The 15,624-nt window shown below is 39.2% G+C and overlaps 1 protein-coding gene across 30 annotated transcripts in view; it reads left to right on the top strand.

The window, feature by feature from the left end:
* The window catches only part of ank3b (ankyrin 3b), a 236,278-nt gene that overhangs the window by 53,220 nt on the left and 167,434 nt on the right, over positions 1-15,624 (top strand). Inside the window, exon 1 of one of the 30 annotated variants that reach the window (XM_036572242.1) lies at positions 10,465-10,601. The exons of the other annotated variants lie outside the window; for them this stretch is intronic. Within the exon in view, the coding sequence (XP_036428135.1) occupies positions 10,599-10,601 (3 nt within the window). The 5' untranslated portion in view covers positions 10,465-10,598. Of the gene's footprint in view, positions 1-10,464; positions 10,602-15,624 lie in introns of those variants that run through there. 30 annotated transcript variants of the gene reach the window in all.

Here is a 15,624-nt window from a genome sequence, read left to right as displayed (position 1 = left end):
TACTAAACATGTTAAGTACATTTGGGAAAAGGGGAAACTTACTATTCTTTAAAGCAGTTTGAAGGATGTAATAATATGAAAGCATTGAAAGTAATAAGAATAAATATTCATGAAAGCATTACAAATAATATGAAAACACTGAAAATAGGTGTTTCATATTCTTATTATTAACATTTTAGCCTGTATTAGGCCCATTGGATTAGGCCCATATGTTCTGCAAGTAGTGACGATATCCAGTATATTCTCAGAAAAGCATATTGTAACATGATGTAAATTATCACAATGACAATAAATGCTATCATATTGCTCAGCCCTAGTGCAAGTATTGCAGTACTACTCTTGTTTTGTTGTTAAGATTTGGATGGAAATGCCCAGTGGAAAAATAGGCCAATCAGGAATTATTTTTCTCCATGGTATCTAGGAAGATGCTGTAGGTTTGGGCTTCATGAGCTGAAGAGAAGTCCTAACATAGATTAGCCATCAGCCTAATTATGAAGTAGCAGAGGAATCAACCGGTCACGTTTTAAACTTCAAATAGACAGGACCAATTTTGTGAAAAAATGTCACTCTAGGCCTTCTGGAAGTCCTAGATATGTCACTGACTGCAGATAACAGCAGCAGCCTAATCAACGGGTTGTTAAAAATGGAAAATGGCAGTTCTATAACCAGTGCTCACTACTGGAGGAGTCACTGTAAAACTGCGACAGGGTAGACTATATGCTAATATGTCTGTCACAAGCTTTAAGTAATGCATGATATGTATTTTAGAAGCTTCAAATGTGTTTAAACTAGAATGACCCAAAAATGTTAATGCAAATTAGTACTAAGAAACTACTAGAATCTCACAGGGTCACTAGCAGAAATTAGCATTATCATAGAGCTGTTTTTTTCTCATGTTTTGATGGAGTTTAGACATTTATGGCCTAAATTGGGGGCCTAACTCTAATAATCACAGTTCATCAATGAAATGTAGTATAGACAGATGCTGAGTGACATGCTGTTATGCTTATTATATATGCACTATATGATTATATACTGTGGATGAACTTTAAAAATGAATGAACGAAAGGTGATAAAAGTACATTTTAATACTAACAAGTGAGCCTGAATAATCTACTAACTATCAAGTACATCAAGTTGTTTTGCATGACTTTTTGTCCTGTTGTTTGCTTTTTTGTCATATTTTGTTTATTTTTTTCCTTGTAGTCTTCCTCGCATACATTTAGAGGATGTCCATCTGCTGATGAGTATGATCTGTATGTTTTACTGAGCGTTGCTGCTCATTAAGCAGTGAGTGTGTGTGTGTGACTGTGTGTGGTGAGAGACGGTCTGGGCGGAGTTGAGTGCCAGCGGAGGCCGGTAGCAGCCCTGGCACCAGTTCTCCGCAGCCCTTGTGTAGATGCCCGGGGTCCTGCTGCCCAAGCCCCAGTGCCCGGGGCTGGCACAGTGCCAGCTGGAGGTGCCCAGTCTGTCCTGTGAGTGGCGCTCCAGCTGGGCATCTCCGTCACACGCTTGCAGGAGGTGACGGCAAGGCCAACTCATTTGGTTCCAGCTCTCTGCAACACGAGCAATTTCTTTCTCATAGACATCGCTAAGCTAACACAGGATGGAAGTCATTAGTTTACATTTCTGTTTAAATATATGACAGCAGTACAGGTTTGACTGCACACTGAAGACAGCTAAATAGTGTAAAATGTATCCAGACCTAATCTTTGATGTTGGAACTGGAAGCTGGATTTTCACCTTCATATGTGAGCAAGCACATCAACATTTATAAAAGTGCTGTTATATTGTAAAAAGTAAAGTTTTATTGTGGTGGTTGTGCACAATATATTGATATCAAGACAGCTGCGGCTCTTTGTGAAGAGGTATGAATTGTTTTTACAGCAGTGTGTTCTGATCCCTTCCCCTTTCCTTATTGCTCTCTAGCAGCTCAACACAGTATTTCATACACAGAGATCCAGCAGTGTCCTAGTTAATCTAGTAACAGCGTTATGGGAAAATATTTTTAATTGATTATGTTAATGAAAAATATCAGAGTCAGTTTCCATTCCATTGGTGGAACGGCCCCTGACATCCTCCTTAATCTAATAATCATTACTTCATTTTAGAATGAATTTAATATGTTAGTTCAGTTGTTTCAATGTCTTGTATTTGTGGGCAGCATCATTATGTATGAAAATATACAGCATTGTGCAAAAGCCTCAGGCACCTACCTTCTGTTGGGAGGTGTCTGTCCCGAACTCTAACCCTACATTTCAACTTGGGAAAATAATACTTACCTTTTTGTATTTTTTCAGTGTTTTTTTATATTTTTGAATTTATTATTAGTTTAATTATTAAATTAAAAAGTTTAAAAAATTTCTCTTGTTTTCATGTAACTGTTGAAACACAAAGAGTTTTAGTCCATAGGCGGAACCTTTTTTTAGCCACACCCCTGCATTTTAGAGTAGAAAGTGAGACTGCACCCCTGGCCACATGGTGAGCAGTTAGATTCCATTGTTTTGAAGTAAATGTGTCCCAGTGTCTGAAAATCTGTATGTAACCTGAAAAATATTATGATTTTATGTGTGTACAACTGTTCAAAGCTGTGATTGCTAGTCAGGTAGTGGCTTTGTCATTTGTACCAAAACAGTCAGTACCACAACATTTGGTAAATTTTGGTAGTGTTATGAGTGTTTTGTTAGTGGTGAAATAGAATGTTCAATCATTTGCTTTAATAAAATAAACATAAATAAGATACAGGGTCGTTCAAATGATCTAAATACTGTATATAACTTTTTTCTGCCTTTTAATTTAATACTCTGATCCGGTTACAACAGCCTGTAATTCCCCCTGTTGTGGATTATAATGAGGTTAGGCGTATGTGTGGGCGTCACCGTCCGTGTTTGCCTGTGCGTCTGTGTGTGAAGTCGGGGACTTTCATGTTGCTCACTCTGGACAGGCTGCTCTTTGATAATGGACCTGCTGAGTCACATTAGAGTATTAAAAAAAGCTTAGATGATGTGCGTATTGGGCAGGGCTGGTGCCTTGCCGGCCTGGCCTCCACTGTGGAGAGGCAACCTAAAACCACCAGACATCACCTCCTGGGCCTACTGCTCTGACTGCGGTTCCGCTTCCCTCCAGCGTGCTTGATTTGGGGGCGTCCGATTGTGCAAACGATCTGGAAACAGAACCCAGCAAAATGGGAATAGGTCGGAATGAAATGTGATGAGCCCGAGCCGCAGGGAAATGTCTGAGTGAGATCACGCCCTGCTGTCCATTTATGAAATCTGAGTCATGCTGTGCAGTTATGAAATTTGCTGGAATAAAGCTACAGATTTGTAATTCAAATATTATCTCTGCAGGCCTAAAGGGCAAGTTGTAATGCCATAGCACAATAAGGCTGATTGAAAAATTGCATGCTATTTGACACACAGACCTCAAAAGCTTAAATTCACACTGTATGTAGAGCAGTATGTAGGGGCTGGGCAGCCATTTCATATTAAATCTACTCTTTTTGCCATGATAATCTGTTAAGCCACATAAATCACAAATCATGAAAACATTCTTTGGTCTTATAAGGCCTAATATGACGTCACCAGTAGCCAATTTAATTTTGCATAGATAAAAATCAGTGGCAGATTCTGAGTGTTCACATTCACACTTTCTATTCGCATTTTCACAACGGTGATGCACATGAACGTTTAAGGCAGTTCTGTATTAAACATGGACAGCTGAAGCTTGTAAAAGACTTTCCATGTGTTTTATTTAAAACTTGTAACCGACATTGACATACATTTTACAACCAGACGTATTTGGGCCCAGAGTGATGACATTGGTCACACCCATTGGAAATTAAAACCATACTCCTTACAGGAAAGCCTGTCCACTCAGCAGCCATCTTGGCAATGCCTCTGGGCAATTATTTACAGTCATATAAGACCAGTCTCCTGTCTCTTGGAATAAGGAGAGGCCTATAAAATTGAAGCTAAAAGCCACTTTAATGTTTCAAAAACACATTTCAAATGTAAAACAGACGTTTCAAAATAGTTTGTAGTACTTTTCACATGTTTTTCAGGCTGTTTTGTTTACTGCACTTATGCATATTTACACAACAAGTGAGGGCTTTTCCCGCTTTTGGCTTTACCAGCAAGCCCGATTGGTAGTAGTGAGTAGTGGGCAGTATACAGTGCAAACCACACTTACGTTACCCCGTTTAGTTGAGTGGCTGAGTCATGGACGTTTCAGTCACTTTTTAAATGAAAATAAGTCGGTTGTGTCTGAAGTTGTATGGACCACCCCCATAGTAGGGTGTCGGTAATTAGCGCCTCTCTTAGTAAACCTGCCCAGTGTGTTATTACAGTTTGTAGTAAGCTTAAAGGAATGGATCGGCAGTAAATGTACACAGTTGTCCATAGAGCTGGGCGATATGGCCAAAAATGTTATCATGATAAAAAAAATTCATATCGTTCGATATCGATACATATTGCGATAAATGTCAAATCATTATTTTTTTTTCAAGTTTGAAGGCTGATTTTTTCTCCTGGGTGGTTAATTGCTGTTTTAAACTAGTTATCCTTTATGGTCTGAACATGACAAACATTCGCGAAACAGTGGAACATTTCACAAATCTGTCTTGGGAGAGTGGGAGAAAGTTTCTGGTGAGCTGTTTTTATCAGCTGGAAAAGCATGGCTATTTTTGTAATAGTCATAATTTAAGAAAGAAAACAGATTATTTTTAGCTGTCTGGTGATGAGCACTCGGCTACCCCGCTACAAATGACACCACAGTATTCAGACACCAGCTAGCGACGACTGGATTTCGGTTTACTTTCATTTAAATAAGGGCTGTAACTCACATGAACTCACTTCTTTCTTTCACTTTTGTTGCTTGGGAATGCACTCATACAAAAATATGACTGTCCGAGCGCTGTAACAGCGCTGTAGTTGTGTGGATTGTGATTTAATGCTGCTAAAGCTTGTTAGGATGTTAGTAAACAGGTGAGTTCGCTGTAGGACAGTATAGTTACACCACTGACCTCGTCACTCACACTTGGTCACAGGAGAACAGATCGCCGGTCGCTCCACTCAAACAGGGAACGTATAACTCTGTGTTTCAGCCGTTGCTAAGGACTCATCTTACTCGTGGCCCCCTCCCTCTCTACTCATGTAGAAAAACTCGGACATGCACCCTCTCCTGGCGACAGCAGAGTAGTGTCGCTTTCCTTGCAGTAGAAAACGCCACCAAGGCTTTCGCTGAACGTGGGAGTGTGAGAATGGTGTATTATATCGAAAATGTATCGAACAAGTCGTATCGCTCTATCAAGGAAAAGTTATATTGCGATACTTATCGTTATAGTTTTATCGCCCAGCCCTAGTTGTCCATTTACCCCAGATGTAGTCCATCAGCTGAAACATCTTTGAAGTCCAAATTTTGCTTCTTTTTAGACCTGGACTGGCAAGGCTAACATTGCTAACAAACACTAGAAGTCAACATCCACACAAACACCTCAATTGTTTCTGTAAAAAAATCACCAAAACTTATTTCAACCTACTCAAGCAGTATCCAAGTGTTTATTAAGGTTGCTCAGACTTGTTGATGTAGTTTAGGACACTGCTTTTTTACCCTTAGCCCTGGGGTTGTCTGAAATGGTTGGTCGTAATGATGACGTTTTGTTAATTTTTACAGTTTATAATAAATCATGCTTTGCTCTAAACCACTTTGTCAAGTCTGTGCCAACTTGATAAAGATCTAGATGCAGTTTGAGTAAGCTGAGAGAAGTTTTGCTGATGCATTTTTACAGAAACGTTTTGGGCTATTTGAGTGACTATTGAGTTCTAGTGTTTGTTAGCAACATTAGCCTCACTGCTCAAGTTCTAACTAAAGAAGCAAAATTTGGACTCCAAACATGTCTTTGCCTGATCGACTACATCTCGGGTAAATGGAAAATGGGATAATTTAGATTTATCTAGCTGGCAGGTTGTAGTTCAGCAGTGTAGCACTCCTGGTATGAGTGCTATATTCTGTCTACTCGTTGTTTCATATTTCAATCTATGAATAAGGCAGAGAATTCTTGAAGGTTTGCTCAGAGTGCGCTGGTCCTTGTTGGCAAGTTTATCTCATCTCTAGTCTGGATGGACGATGGAGTGTTATATTTCATGGTGCTTTTTTAAAAGTCAGTGAAAATGGAAGGGGCTGGTCCAACTCCTATGTCCAATTCAACGTCTATTTCCTCCACTGGCAGAGAGGAGCGGCACTACCCTAGTTACCCATTCGCAACACACACACATCTTGGGACGCTGTTTTCACTGAGCGCTCTGGGGTCTCTCCACGGAAGGGGCAAACACTCAATTAAAGTCAAAGGAAGAGGAGTGAAGGGGAGGATACAGTGTGTGGGGTCACATAATGTGCGATATGGGATGTTTTTTCTCTCTTTTTTTATCTACCTCTCTTCATCAACATCTGCCCCTCACCCCTCCTTCTGCCACTAAGCATCACTCCTGCTGTTAGCATGACAGCCGAGTTGTCGATTTGTCAGCAGCAGGCAGCTTGTGAGATCTTTCTTGCACGGCATTTTGCGTATTCATTACAAGTTTTGAATGACTGAATGGAAAGACTGTGTTCACAATGAGCATTAGCTCAGGTCTCTCGCATCCAAGCTCCCACTGTGTAGTTCCTCCTGTTGTACAGGCATAAACACAGCTAGCGGGCTAACCTCACACTTGTCCTGAATATTTGTGTCCGCACCTAGGACCGATTCTGGTTATATGGAATCAGAATCGGTGAAATGTAGGCACACATTTCAGCACAATGGATGGGTCAGCAGAGTTTTTCTTTCTCTATGTAATCCAGAATTAGTTGCCATGTTCTACCAAAGGCTCTAGGTCTATCAGCTAGAATATATCTTTCCCAAAAAAAGATCATTTTTATGTAATTATTTTTTGAGTAGTAAAGTCTATGTATTATTTTGAACTGTATCGAATTATGTCTTGTATTTTTTGAGTACATATTAAAATTCTCAAGAGCTCACAATAATGTTTAATAATTATTCCAGCCTTAAAGGCCATGTGTTTTTAACATATTGCATTTCACAATTGCAATGTAGTTGTAATACATAATAGAATCCTATTTTGTAAATATTTTACATAAATTGTACATAAATTAAATTTTGCTTTGGAAATCAACAAAAACATGTAAATAAATGACATTACTCTTCCCTTATAGCAATGAATGTTAGACTTTAAACTTGAATAAACATTTGGTAGCCTAGGCTACTGGACAGTTTCGTCCATCCATGCACTGTGGCTTCAGAGTGGACTGAATGTCATTTTGTTTTCAAGATTTATCTTGAAGCATGGAAGGTACTGAGGGTAGAAATCATTGTACATGTGAGTGAAGTGTTTGTGGAGTGTGTGTGTGTGTGTGTGTGTGTGTGTGTGTGTGTTCTGTTCTATTTGTAGCTGCTGTGTGCTCATGTCAGTTGCCTAGGAGATCCTTGGCTGAGTCCCAGCAGGGGACTGGAGCTGACCTCGCCCGTGGAGGCAGGCGGAGGAGAGAGAAGCAGCCAGATCCGTCCGCCATGCGTTTGTGTGTATGTGTGTGTGTGTGTGTGTGTGTGTGTGTGTGTATCTTCCGGAACATCCTTCCCCTTCCCGGGAGTTCCCTTCCTGTGACACACAGCCATGCACCTGCTCTCCCCTGAGAGACAGCCCTGAGTCAGTGTGTGTGTGTACGAGTATGCACATATTCGTCGCAACTTGAGGTGTAAATCTCGGACCTGGGAACGATTCTGTTATGACTTCGTAGAAAATGATTCACTGGATGAAATCTTAAATTTCACCGCAATCAGGCACATACACAGATAGAGGGGGGCTTGAGCCCCTGCCTTTCTGCCATTGACTGTACAAGAGCCCTCCTGGTCGGCATGTATAATAATTGTGTTATATACAGTGTTAGACTCATTTGACAAAGTAGTGATGGCTGAATGCTTCAGTGCATACAAAGGTATGACATTCAGTACATTTAGAACACAAATTGATAAGGCAGATGGGAAAAACTGGGGTGCTTTAACCTGCTTGTGGGCCCTGGGGCTACAGATGGTTGTGGGCCCTGTGGATCTAGTTTAAATCCATCAGTATAACTCAAGGCAACACAATGGAGCTCGCCCCCTGACTGATGTGGAAAAAATAAACCAGCTTTAGTAAACATGGAAAGAGGTAGTCACGTGGTAACAATCAGCACAACCCATGTTTAATGTTACTGTGCAACGAAAGGCACACAGCATCTCAAAACCTTTGTTTTTAATGAAGGATGAACACACCAGTCAGCAAGTTCCAGCTTCCAGCTCTGCTGCTTATCATCCCTCTATTACTGCATTACCTGAAATCCAGAACCAGACCACTAAGAGGCCATTGATGGTCATCGTTTGAAATTTACACTGATAAAAGTAAATAATTTATCAGTGTAAAGATAATTGTCTTTTTTCACCTCAACTAATGTTACTAGCCTAGTCATGTTTCGTCTTGTATCTTTTAACTGAAAAAAATGAGTTTGTGAAGAGTAAGTTAATAAATGTAATAAATCCACTAAATTTCTCAAAACTGAATTTTGAAAAAGTTTTGTTACATTAAAACCAAACAAGTATGCTAAGACAGAATTTTAAATGTAAAGTTAACCTGAACTTGAGATGAACTTGAGCTCTGTCCAGTCTGCTGTGCAATCTTGCTTCTCCAACGGGGTTAACATTAGCATTTACTTGTTAAACCATTAACAGCATCAAAACAACCAAGGTCTTTTGCCATGGGGCAAATAATCTCCTTTAGCTAACTAAAACAAAAATAAACATAACTTACCATTCTCTCTTTTTTCTTCTTAGCTCTTGGCTAACAACTTGCTATAAGTACCTGGTTCTAACTTCCAAGTCAAATACATCCGATACAGCCACCAATCAGCATCAGAGCTGACGTTTTGAATAAATACAGCCAATCAGTAGTCAAAGATATGAATGATATGTATATAGATAATTATTGGTGTTTGCATGTTGGTGGGTGGACAGGAAATAAATAAATGCCAGTGAATTAAATCACCACTGGATACTTTTTGGCAGCTCTTCGTGCAATTCTTCTGATGATATGTTAAAAAAAAATCACTTATTTAAATAAAGTTTAAAATATCTCAGCATTATTTTTACTCTCATTGCTTGCCTCAGTCCACTGCTATCTCATGAACTCAGCAAACAATTTGCCACATCTTAATAACAAAAATCTAGCAAATTTGTCTATAAAGTGGGGATATATGTGGTTTTCTGATAATAAAATGTGTAACTTGCCACAAAACGCATGCACAAGTTTGGTAAAACACCTATGCTAAACTTAACACTCGAGAGCATGTCTACTTGTCATATTGATTTATCAGTCTACTCAGGCTCTAGCAAGAGCGTCAGTGTTTGTAAAGAAGCCTTTTTAGTTCCCCTTTACAGTATGTCTATGTGCACTGATTTTAAAATAGTTAAAAAAGCCTTGATCACTTGTCTTCAGAGAAGAAAGCTAAACTTTTACAAAACTGCCATTTATTGTGTTTTCATACTTAAAACCCTTTCAACTCCTTGAGACCACAGGTGGTTCCAAAACGCCATGTTCAAAAAAAAAAAGCTACATTCAAAAAGTAGGTGTCATATGAGAGCTGTAACTGTCTGTTTTCCAGTCAAATAGATGGGTAGTGTAATTTTAAACCCTTATAATAAAAGAACCTGAACTCACAATTTTTTTTTGTCTACTGAAAGTTGACCCATTTTTCCACAAATCTGGGCTATAAACTATAAACAGATGGTGTCTCTTCAGTGATCTGCTCTGCAAAAATTATTTTTATAAAATAATACAAAGAGCGTCTAAGATTTTTGGCTTACAGCAGTAAACTGTAAGCATATAGCAATATGTGTATGATCATAAAACACATTTTCTGTTAATTTGAGGGGAGCTTTTACAAAAAATAAATAAAATAAAAATGTACATTTATTTCATGCAGTTACTGAATAATTTGGCTTACGATTTGGTCATGTAAATTCAGATGGAAAAACCAAAATATACCCTGGAGAATAAGAGGTTAAAAAACAATGGAAAAACAAAGACTCAACTCACATTGTATCACTGTTTTCTCTTGCGTCCACTTCAGTGTAAGGGACCATCAGAAAACTACAGGATGAAATGATAAAGTGAAGGAAAAAAATACCCTCCTCCAAGCTGCAGTTATTTACTGTGGTTATTTTACACATGGTTACCCGGAGAAGAGGACTCAGGCCTACACTAATATTCTCTATGTTGCACTTACCCTCGTTTCCGTGACTTTGGTTTTCGTTTACTGCTTAATGCCGCTCTAAATCTGCGCTAAGATGTTGATCCCTTTACAAGAACAGTGTCCTGGTGTGGCTAACCTGATCTCTTTTGTCATCTCTCACTCTCTCTCTAGGTAAGTGAGCACGTGGCTGTCTTAAGTACACACACACCGCACACAATCACACTGAAGCTACCTACACACCTCGCCCACTCCAGCAGGATGTAAACGCTGGTTCAAATACTCCACTGCCAACTCATCTAACAGCTAGTCATGACTCATATGCAATGGTAAGTGAAGTTGTTCTGCACGGAGAAATGATTAGTCTCCGTCTGTTGCTGGCTTTGGGAAACTTATGCAGTAATCTTATGTAGTAAGGTGTGACTTAGTGGTTTAATGACTGCTTAGGTCCAAAGGTTGATAGCAGGCAGACTCGGAAGACATGTGCATTTGTCTTATTGTTCAGATACTCACTCAGATAAATCACTTCAGTATTGTTAGTGGCAGATGATAATGCAAGTTCTACATAGCAAGGGAAACAATGTGAAGGAAATACAGTTCTGTGTTTTGTAGTTATTGTCCTATTGAATCCTTATTTTATTAGTATTTTTGCTTTAGCACACCAGATTTGTTATGTAGGGCTTATTAGGGCTGTAGAGGTGTATATAAAAACATATGTCATTACCCTTCTAAACTACTGTTATTCTAGATATTATGATAACAGTTAAGGTAACAATTAATAAACAATATATTTTAGGGGAACCGAGGGGGCTGCAGTATTCCCACATTTCAGTTTTGCTAAAACAAACTACAAACTGCTGAAAACAATAACACAAAAATAACAAAAAAGCAGAGCTATAAAATATTTTGAGCATATCACAGACTTGTGTGCTTTTTTGTAGGTTAAAATTTATATTTTTATTGATGTTTATATATGTTAAAAATGTGCAGTAGAGTGAAGTGAATCGCTTCCTTCACCAATTGTCAGCCGCTTTTGGGGTGTCTCTTAACACATACTAGAGCTGTAAGCTATTTCTTTGCCTGAGTGCAGCCTAATATTGTTTTAAAAACTTAAGCTGTGCACCAGATATGCACAGGTAGCTTTTCTATGTGCGGGCTCCGCACTTCATATAAGCAATCTTATTGTTCGACGCTCAACTTGTTTGCAAAAAGCAGGGTGTGCATCAGCAGATGCTGGGGTGTTCATATATGCTTATATGCATTGTCATCTCTTACCACAGTATAGCATGTTACCATGCATTCCTATTCATGTAAATTATCCAAATAGTTAAAAAAAGTTGAAAAAATGTAAAAAGTATATCGCATGACATCATGGGGTCCTTTTTTGGACAAGTTATTTCACTATTTAGGCATTCTTACACCCATGACTCTTGTCTTTTTTTGTTTTACTATTAGCCTACATGATTAACACGATTAAGATATAGCAAAAAAGTGAACAAAGTGCATTTTTGGACCCACTTTTTGGGTTGTGGCCAATTCCTATCTGCTAGCTAAGTCTCCCCATCAGACAGTGCTATGCAGTGTAGCATAGCTCAAGTGGAAGCCTTGTAGCCTAGAAAGAGTCCTTAACTATGGGGAAGGTCCTTCTCAACTTGGGAGTCCTCATAGATGTGGTGTAGCCTAGGTCAAGTGGCCAGCCCAGGCAGCTTCATACCTGCAATGTAGCGTAGCTCAAGTGGCCAACACAGGAAGCTTCAGAGCCCAGAAAGAGTGGGGAAAGGTCCACTTTAGCCCAGAAGGCTTCATAGCTGTTATGTAACATAGCTCTAGCGGCCAGCCCAGGCAGCCTCATAGCTGTGGCATAGCGTAGGTCAAGTAGCCAAGCCGGGAAGCATCGTATCCCTGAATTGGCCCGGTAGGCCACGTAGCTGCAATGGTAGTGTTGCTCAAATGCCAGCCTGAGAAGCCTCAGAGCAATGGGGGACTGCCACTCTTGGGCGCTAACTCGACTGATATGGTAGCAAACTCCTCAGCCAGTGCGAAAACATCAAAACACAGCACACACAAATACAAAACAGTGCACTAACAAAACAAACTAAACCGATGATTGGGCCAACACTTAGACGTTTGGGCCACTCCGGACCACTTTCACTAGGCCCTTTAATATCCTAGTTACATCACTGATTGTGCAGTCCCTTAGGATTTCAGAACTACTTTATCAGCATGTGTGTAATTTAGCACAAATTTTCCATCGAGGATTTGAACACTGTTCCAGTAATTTAAAGCTACGGAGAGCAAATCTAGTCCTGTGAAAACAGTATGACCACATCTATGCAGCATTATAACTGTATAAATGTTCTTGTATATTTTTCTCCTTACTGCATGTCTAATAGCGTCATGCTGATGTGAGGTTAGCAGCCACGGGAGTGTAATCGGCTCCATCCCACTGGCTTCACAAAGCAGCAAAAGGCCCTGAGTGTGTGAAAGGAGGACAGAAAAGAGCAGAAACTGTAACGGGGCTTTTGAAACGCTGATGAGGTTTAGTGAGGTGGAAAATGAGGCCGCTGCACTGTACCTGTCCCACCGTTGGCTGGGGATCAGACGTAAGCAGCTGATGTGTTTATTTTACTATGTATGACTGCTCTAAGATCAGAGGAGAATGAGTCACGGCTTGTTTAGCGCAGCCGTGCCACTGCTTGTGGCACGGCCTCACATCATGCAGGAGAATTGTACAGAGATTGTTTAGTTGTGTCTGACTACATCAGCGTACATTTCTACATTGTTTTTAGTTTGGGTGGCCACAAGAAGTGAAAACCTCTGACCTTATAACATTTTAATTCAATTTGATCCTTTAGGAATCAATGAATGCATCATGAAATCTCTAATTTTGATTGGGTTATTTTAGCACAATTCTAAATTATTTATTAAAAATACACTAAATACAGAAATGTGACTGTGGGTGGGGGTGGGCCATATGGCAAAAATATTATATCATGATACTTAAACATATTTTCACGATTTACGATTTTCATCATGACATACTTTGACACATGGACACATGGATCAAAACTATGAGTACAATGACTTTTATTCAACACTTCACAACATGCCAGGCTTGTTTGGGGGTGGGATTTTTCCATTTGAAAACAGGCCGAAATTTTATTTTGGCCAAAAAAGGGAGCACTTAGTTTAGTATGTATGATTATAATCAATAATAATCTATATAAAATCAATGCAGTTGAATTCAGACTAATGCATCACACGGCATCTGGGTGTTTTTACATCTACTTCCTAGAACACCAGAAAGAGGACATCACACCTCAAAAAGCAGGGTGTCCCACTGGAAGTGAGAATGAAAACCAGAATCAGATGGAAAACCATAAACCAGAACCTATAGTAATAGCATCTGTATGTAGTTCAGCTGTGCCAGTAACTCTTGTACACATGTATGTACTTTAAACACCATTTGAAAATATTATAACAGATTTTCAGACTGATAATGAATGTTGGGGTACATGCAAATGAAACAAATAAACTAAGTAGATAAAAGAGTAAAATGGATGAGCTTGCCCACAAGAATGGTGCCAACAAGTGAATTTGGCAATAGTTTAGTTTAATATTTCAGCCAAATGAATGGGGAGAAACAATGGGTGTTAACAGGGATACATGGTGTCTGTACAGAATCTAGTTATCATTGTAAATGATTAGGGATACATGATATTGGAATCATGTCGATGTTGGTACTTACAACAAACATTTAGATTTAACAGATATATCAAACTGATATTTTATGATAGATTTATTGTACTCTGGAAAGGCAGAACATTTTGGCAACACTGGGCTTTTATTTTAAAATGTTTGCAATTTTACTGTATTTGTAATCCTACAGAAATAAATGTTATATTTTGCTGTAATGCTGATCAAGGTGGATTTTGTCCCAATTTCTACATTTCATAAATGTTTGTGTATCAGCATCGACTGACGAAATCTGCATCAGCCCAGAATTACCATATTGATCCATCCCCATAAATGACTAAGTAATATTATTCCAACCACAATACAGATCTGCCAAAATAAAAACAAATTTGCCGATTCCTGTCTTGGGGTTTTAAGCAGAAATCTGCTGATTCTGATCTTGGCCGATTACGATTTCCAGTTGTGCATCCTCAGATAATTATTTATGTAAATTTGCATTTTCATCCAATCGTAGTGTGTACTGTTGATTTGAACCTTTTTCTTGCAGCCTTCGTGAACTTACTAGTTGACCAGGAATTTGTGGTACTCTGTATGTTTTAGTTTCTTTTCACAGTTAACCAAGCTACCGAGTTGAACTTTGCAGTTAGCAGCTGCAACCTTCTATTAGCAAGCACATGAGCTATGATGTCATGTAGTGGCACTGTGTCTAACTGCATGTGTCAGAAGGAGAGCTGAGCTAAAGGCCAGGCTGGACAGGCTGAGTGGAACGGCCGCTGATGGGGACAGAGATGCGCTGTAATGGTGGGGTGTTAGATAAGCACTGAGCATAGAGATGACAGTGTGAGAGGGTGAGGATGACAGTTTGCCTTTTTCTCACAACGCCAGTCCTCATACACACACCAACATGCCAGCTCACGCATGAGGCTCACACGTCCTGATCTGTCCATCACGGATTGCACAAATTCTGTATATGTGATGTCCAGCAAGTGTCCAAAACCAACATGATCTAACAATTCGTGACGGGTTCGGTTGATTACATAATTTCTAAAATATTTCTTGGAATCCCACCATTAACGTCAGCCTGTCTTAGTTTTTTTTCTCTCAACTTTAAATCTTCCTTCATACTTTATTTTACCTTAAACAAACATGCCTGTGTGGATAACAGTAACAAGGTTTCCATTCAGCTTTTGAGTTACATTGTGTTTACTGTCTAATGTCATTGTTAGGTTTGGTAAGAAAAAGATGCCACCATGTTTTATAGCTACTGGCAGGCAAAAAGGACATATGAGCAGTCAAATGACTTCATTCTATTTGCATTTTTATTATTTATTCTATGAATGCGTTTCCATCATCATTTATTGCATTTCTTTTTATCTGCAAAAAATTGTATCCACTTCAAGAGAACGTACAAACCATTACACACAAAGTATTTGAACCTTTGGCACCAGAAAAAATGGAGCTGTGCCTGTTTTCTTTTGGCCATCGGACCAGTATACGAGGATTCAGTTTTGTGGTTTTCAGTGAGCAGTGTGAGTGTTACTAAGCTAAGAGTAACCAGTAAGCAAAATGTGCCAAATTGTATTCGATATGGTCCCTCTCCAACAAGTTATTTTTTATTCAATATATCTAAACTCACTTAAAATGTTGGGAAGGAAC

Source organism: Colossoma macropomum, unplaced genomic scaffold (genome assembly GCF_904425465.1).
Source record: "Colossoma macropomum unplaced genomic scaffold, Colossoma_macropomum, whole genome shotgun sequence".
NCBI classification, from domain to species: domain Eukaryota; kingdom Metazoa; phylum Chordata; class Actinopteri; order Characiformes; family Serrasalmidae; genus Colossoma; species Colossoma macropomum.
The sequence above is the reverse complement of the archived record's forward strand: the minus strand, read 5'-3'. Positions and strand labels throughout refer to the sequence as shown.